At 30.0% G+C, this 6,110-nt stretch overlaps 1 protein-coding gene across 1 annotated transcript; it reads left to right on the top strand.

The window, feature by feature from the left end:
• Positions 1-3,124: 3,124 nt before the first annotated feature.
• On the top strand, positions 3,125-5,264 carry LOC137809739 (bidirectional sugar transporter N3). The gene is made up of 6 exons (XM_068610827.1): positions 3,125-3,310; positions 3,777-3,813; positions 3,928-4,141; positions 4,424-4,585; positions 4,669-4,788; positions 4,874-5,264. The coding sequence occupies exons 1-6, from the start codon at positions 3,259-3,261 to the stop codon at positions 5,108-5,110; spliced, it is 822 nt and encodes a 273-aa protein (XP_068466928.1). The 5' UTR covers positions 3,125-3,258; the 3' UTR covers positions 5,111-5,264.
• The last annotated feature ends 846 nt before the right edge of the window (positions 5,265-6,110 follow it).

The following is a 6,110-nucleotide window of genomic DNA, read 5'->3' as shown; positions in this document are numbered from 1 at the left end:
AAAGAAATTATTGGTATCTAAATTAGTTTCTATTATCAATAAAAATTTATAAAATAGTTTTTAAATTGGTATCTAATCATTAGCTACCAAGGTTTTAACTACTAATATTCTAGATTCTAAATTAGTCTCTAAAAGACTAATTTATACCAATTTAAAATCTAAAATATTAGTAGCTAAACCTTGGTAGCTAATTTAGTTATCAATTTAAAAAATATTTTATAATTTTTTATTAATAATAGAAACTACTTTATCTACAAATAACTTTTTAGTTTCCAAAATAATATCTAATTTAATTAATATAATGACTCATTATTTTTGTCTCTAAATTTAGTTATTATTTAATGAATTTATTGTAGTGACGTGGTCCGCAATTGACTCCATAAATTAACTTATATCCAACATTACATGAGTTTTATTAAAAAAAAAAACTACATTCTCTAAGTTAAAACTAATCAAATTATCAAGATGGCCATAAAAAATGAACAAAACATGGATTGTATAATACCATCACTCTCATACACATGTAAAGGAATAAAATACATCTCTCCTCATGCATTTATGAACACTTCAAAACGGAAAGAAATGAGAGTTAAAGACCCAACAAATATCTTCAAAACAAGATATATAGTGAATACTCGAAGATGAAACACAAAGCTTACTTGTAAAAAAAACATTAATTAAGTTTTTGCTTTTAACAATATCTTTAAACGCTTACACGCGTAACATATTTTAGTATCCTCTATCAAAGAGTTAATATTTGTAAATAAACCTTTACATTTAGTTATGAAAGTATGAAAAAAGGCTAATGAAGAAAATACTTTGCTTAAGTATAAAGACACTCTTGCGTAGCCCCTTTTAAAGGATAAAATTATCCCTAAAAAAGTAGATCTACTCTTTTTTTCAGGATAAAAAATGTATTTATTTTTAAATTCATTTATAGTATTTAGTTGATTTTGTCTGAAATCAAAATAAATTATTTTATTATTATTATTGGCTCTATTTTGGGATTTGTTATTTTTCAAGTTGAGAACTATCGTAACTAGATAACCCAATCATATTATTTTTTTAACACTAGGCCATAATTTGCTATTCCAGAAATACTTTTATGATATGTTAGCTTAGGAGTGAGATAATCTTTCTTTTATAGAAGAGTTAAAACAATTCTAAAATGTCTCTTCTTATTAATTTATTCATTGCTGATATATTTTTTTAATAAAGGATATAAACTTCCAGAACCCAAAAATATGGAAATATATTTTTTTATTTTTTTATCAGTATATTTACTTTGTTACATGTTCACACTATAATTTTATTATCATATTTTGGCAAAGACAAGGAAAATTAAATATCAGTGCAATTGCTTTTAGAAATAATTTGATTCTTGCATACAAGAAAATTATGATATAGAAATCAATTTTAGAGAAAAAAAATATAATTAGGTGGTATAGTGACTAAATTAGAAACCATTTTAGAGACTACAAATTTTTTTGGTTTCTAAATTAGTTTATATTATTATTAAATGATTTTTAAATTGGTATCTAATTAACAACCAAAGTTTTTACTACCAAATTTAGAATCTAAATAATTGGTAGCTAAAATCATGGTAGCTAATTAGATACCAATATAGAAATTATTTAACAATAATAGAAACAAATTTAAAAACCAATTTTTTTTAGTTTTTTAAAATGGTCTCTAATTTAGTTATTATAACAAATAATTATTTTTGTCTCTAAAATTAGTTTTTATTTCATGATTTTCTTGTAGTGTTGACTTAGTTGCATGAAACGGTAAGAAATCGGTAGAAACCACTATTTTGGTTTTCAATTGACAAACCCAAACTATGAGGCTCGAACACTTCTTCTTAAATGGTGTATTCTTGTCAAACACACGTATCTATGTCGACACTCGAATGATACTTATCGGTGAAGTGTTCAATTCAAAAAAATATTTGTTGGATTTTTGAAAATTCTAGCACGTTTTTAACACAATTTTAAAAGGTATAAATACAATAATTTTCTAAAAACTCAAATTTATTGTATACATTTTTATTATGATTATAAAAATAAGAACAAATTCTTTTGAATCAGTCATGAAAAATATCTTCTTGCTCCCAAAAAAACCTGGAACATAATTTATATAATTCAAAATTATATAATATATAGATCCGTATCCCCATATCCTACATTTCAGAGATTATAAGTATCTCTGTGTCTATATATATCCATATCGTGTCAGTATCCATATGTACATAGAACCCAAATTAAATGAATTTAATCTTAGTCAAATGAGTGAAGAGTAAGAAAAGAAAAGAACTTAAATTTGAATTGTTTATTAAAGTGATAATTATGTGAGATTGTTAAGAAAAGAAATATAGAGGATAAGATTTGCGATGTTAGCGTAACACGGAAAACCTTGAATTGCATGCAGAAAGAATAGTTTTGCAAAGAAGGGAATCGGAAAGCAGTGAGGAAGAACGAAGATAAAGGTGTGGAAATGACACAGGTTTATGCGGCAAAGCGTGTTGGAGAGAAACCGCTACACATAGCTTTTTCGGAAACCTCTCACGTGAATGAATCGCATATTTAGTATCCTATACTCATAACGTAAATCATCTTCACAAAGTTTTAGAATTACATAACAATATTTGATGAACCGTAAATGTTACCTACCCCTCACGTTTTTTTTCTACTTCTGCAAGCGTGTTTCTTGTGCAAAAATGAATTACACCAGTATCAAACACATGGCAGAAAACCAATTAATACAGACAAATATGCAGAATGGAAGTGTGTGGTACAGTAGTTTATGTGAAACTTTAGTTTTCGTGCCGTGTCTTTTAGCTGAACTCCACTCGGTGAAAGTTATAATTTCGTAGGATATACCAAAATCATGATTCAAGTTGCATGTGAACATTCCTAAATTAGGTAAGGTAAATGGCTTGGTGCTACGCTACCTTCTAGAAATATCAATCAGATCCCCCCATGAAACATGCATGCGAAGTACATGCTCATTTCACTTGTTCAGTTTAAATATATAATAATTTCATTTTTGTCTTTTTTCATCATTTTCATGCCCCTTTTCTGCATCCTTTGGGTATATATAGGCCATGCATGGGTTGCTCACTCTTCACAATCTTCTGTGCTTACATGTGATTTAGGGGTTGAGTAGCAAGAAACCCAGTTCAGGTTTCTTAACCTATCAACTCCTAAACCTTCTGGTCAATTTTTTGCTTCAAAACCTAAAGCAGGCAAAGAGAGGGGCATGGCTATTCTGAACACTCACAATCATTTGGCCTTAGCTTTTGGCCTACTAGGTAAACTCACAGTGTCATCATCGGTCTCTTTCACTTCTCTAATTTTTCTCCTTTTGTTTTTCCTCCCCACTATTTCTAGATCTAGTGTTTCAGTATTACACGAAAGTTGCTCCACCAAATTTAATGCTTTCCTTCATCATCTTTATTGCTATACGCTTCGTCTTCTTCTGAGTTTCCTTATCTTTTTCCTCCAACCTTTTCCATTAATTCAAGAACAACTCTTTTTGCGTTCCATTTCCACCTACTCATGATAATTTAGCACCCAGTTAGTTATACAGCTGAGTTATAATAAGCTGATATAATTAATAACGACCCTTCTCGAGTAATTTACAAATTATATCTTGCCTTCTTTTTTTCATGCCCTATGCTTTAACTGTTACTTAAATCACTGTAATCAATTTTAATCAACCTCGTTTTATTTCTGCAAAAAGCCAAGAATTTAACACATCCACCTTTTGATTTGTAGGTAACATCATCTCCTTCATGGTGTATTTGGCACCGCTGTAAGTATCTGAACACAAAGTGTAACGTTTCTTACAATTTCCTTTCAATAAAAACATGCAATCAGTTATAATTAATGTGAATACTAAATATATTTTGCTTTTCCTAATTTGTAGGCCAACATTTTACCGAATATACAAAAAGAAATCCACTGAAGGTTTTCAATCACTGCCATACCTGGTGGCACTGTTCAGCTCCATGCTTTGGCTATACTATGCTGTTCTGAAGCCAGCTGATGCTACTCTCCTCATTACCATTAACTCAGTGGGAACTGTCATTGAGACGGTTTACATTGTCCTCTTCACAGTCTATGCCACCACTGATGCAAGGGTATATTCACCTATCACTTATCCAAATGCTACAACTTCATTTTTGTCAATCGTCTAATCAAGTTATTAGAGTGAAAAAGGTTAATAACATATTATCTGTGCTTAAAATTTATTACAAATCATAACATTGTAAAGATTTCACTCTTTAATTATTTAATGAGCTTCTTTCACCATTTAGTAAATTTTAATCGATAAAAAATAAAGTTTGTAGCATCAAGTTGGTGACACTAGTCTTGCAGCAAATTCACTAACACTGATTAGCGTTACTGGTTTTTTATTGCAGAAGTTAACCGTTAAATTGTTTGTGGTGATGAACGTGGGTTCCTTTGCCTTGATCTTCTTAGTCACCTTTTTCACTATGCATGGTGCCCTCCGAATCCAAGTTGTTGGATGGGTTTGTGTAGCTATTTCAGTAGGTGTTTTTGCAGCACCTCTAAGCATTGTGGTGAGTAAACTTCTTACCATTTTCTATGCTATCTCATGCTTGAACTACCTTCAATCCCGCTACCCCTTAAATTGTGATTGCAGACACAAGTTATTCGAACCAAGAATGTGGAGTTTATGCCCTTTAACTTGTCACTTTTCCTCACGCTGAGTGCCATAACGTGGTTTTCCTATGGTTTCTTCCTCAAGGACATATGCATTGCTGTAAGTATATGCACACACAAACATTCAGTGATAGTTTAACATGAAAACAAAATTTCATTGCTTTTTTTGTTGTATGTGCGAGCAGATTCCAAACGTGCTGGGTTTCACATTGGGACTAGTTCAGATGCTGCTGTATGCCATGTACAGAAACGGGAAATCAAAGATTGTTACAGAGGAGGAGGCAATGAAAAACGTTGTTGTGGTGAGTCCGTTGGGAACGTGTGAAGGGTACCCAGTACAAATTATGGACGAAGAGAAAGAAAAAGGAATATATGGCAGAGAAAAGGAGAAAGGTGTGGAAGCAAAGGAATGTCCAGCATGAACAGTGTACATAATAAGCTTAGTGCTACTAAGCACTGAGCATATAGGAAATAATATTCATATATATAGTCAGTGACTATTCTGTTAAATTCTATATATATGAATTATGGTGTACAGCACCTGAATAGAAAAAAAAATGATATTTATCATTTAAACTCACTGTCTTTTTTACTTGTCTGAAATTAAATTTTCTAATCTTCTGAAAATGCTATTAAGTGACATCATTAGTACTATAGATGAGAGAACCTCACCTTTTAAAAAAGTTTTTAATATCAAGTCTTAAAGTTTAAGAAAATAAATGATAAGGTTTATCAAGCTTTACCCTCAATTTTTTTTCCGCTTGGGATAATTTTTCTCCAAGAATCATGAATTTTAACTCTAGGATAAAACTTTTAAGCAGGATCATTATAATATTTAATATTTATTAACCACTCAAAATGAATGTTTCAGACATAGATATTTTCAAATGTTTCTTCTTTACCTTCGAGAGTAACTTCAAAAGTTTGTTAGCGGTGACAAAACCCCTAATAAAGTTTACTTAAAGATTGAATTTGGGCAATAGGTTAGGGATTATGAATTAGAGAGTTTGCTTTGGGTAGGAATGAGATTCAATTTTACTAATAATTTAGAATTGAGTTAAATGAGTTAGAGTTTTCGAATTTGGCATCAAATGGAAAATGAGATTGAGTTTTCAGAAGACAATTGTGGATAAGGTTTTTATTTACTTCATAAAAAGTAAAAATATAAGATAACATGACCAAGTTAAGGTTTTTTTTTCTATAAAAATAAATAATAAAATAATAATTTAGCATTGCCTAAACCAACCTTTAAATATGTTTTCTTTGTAAAACAAACATTCAACCATTAAAAAAAATTCTCAAAACTAGCATCAACTAAACAAAATATAAACTTTACATAAAAATAAAATTTAAAATAGTTATACACATTTTAAAAAATTAAAAAAAACTCACATATTTACATGTAGCGAAGGATCAATTGAC

The sequence above is a fragment of the Phaseolus vulgaris genome, chromosome 2 (assembly GCF_051622355.1).
Source record: "Phaseolus vulgaris cultivar YP4 chromosome 2, ASM5162235v1, whole genome shotgun sequence".
Classification (NCBI taxonomy): Eukaryota; Viridiplantae; Streptophyta; class Magnoliopsida; order Fabales; family Fabaceae; genus Phaseolus; species Phaseolus vulgaris.
The sequence above is the reverse complement of the archived record's forward strand: the minus strand, read 5'-3'. Positions and strand labels throughout refer to the sequence as shown.

Bases quoted from the DNA above. Each gene is read 5' to 3' on its own strand.
- LOC137809739 (XM_068610827.1), top strand. From the start codon at position 3,259: ATGGCTATTCTGAACACTCACAATCATTTGGCCTTAGCTTTTGGCCTA. The intron at 3,311-3,776 runs GTAAACTCACAG...TTTGATTTGTAG, and splicing joins CTTAGCTTTTGGCCTACTAG to GTAACATCATCTCCTTCATG. The intron at 4,586-4,668 runs GTGAGTAAACTT...TTGTGATTGCAG, and splicing joins CAGCACCTCTAAGCATTGTG to ACACAAGTTATTCGAACCAA.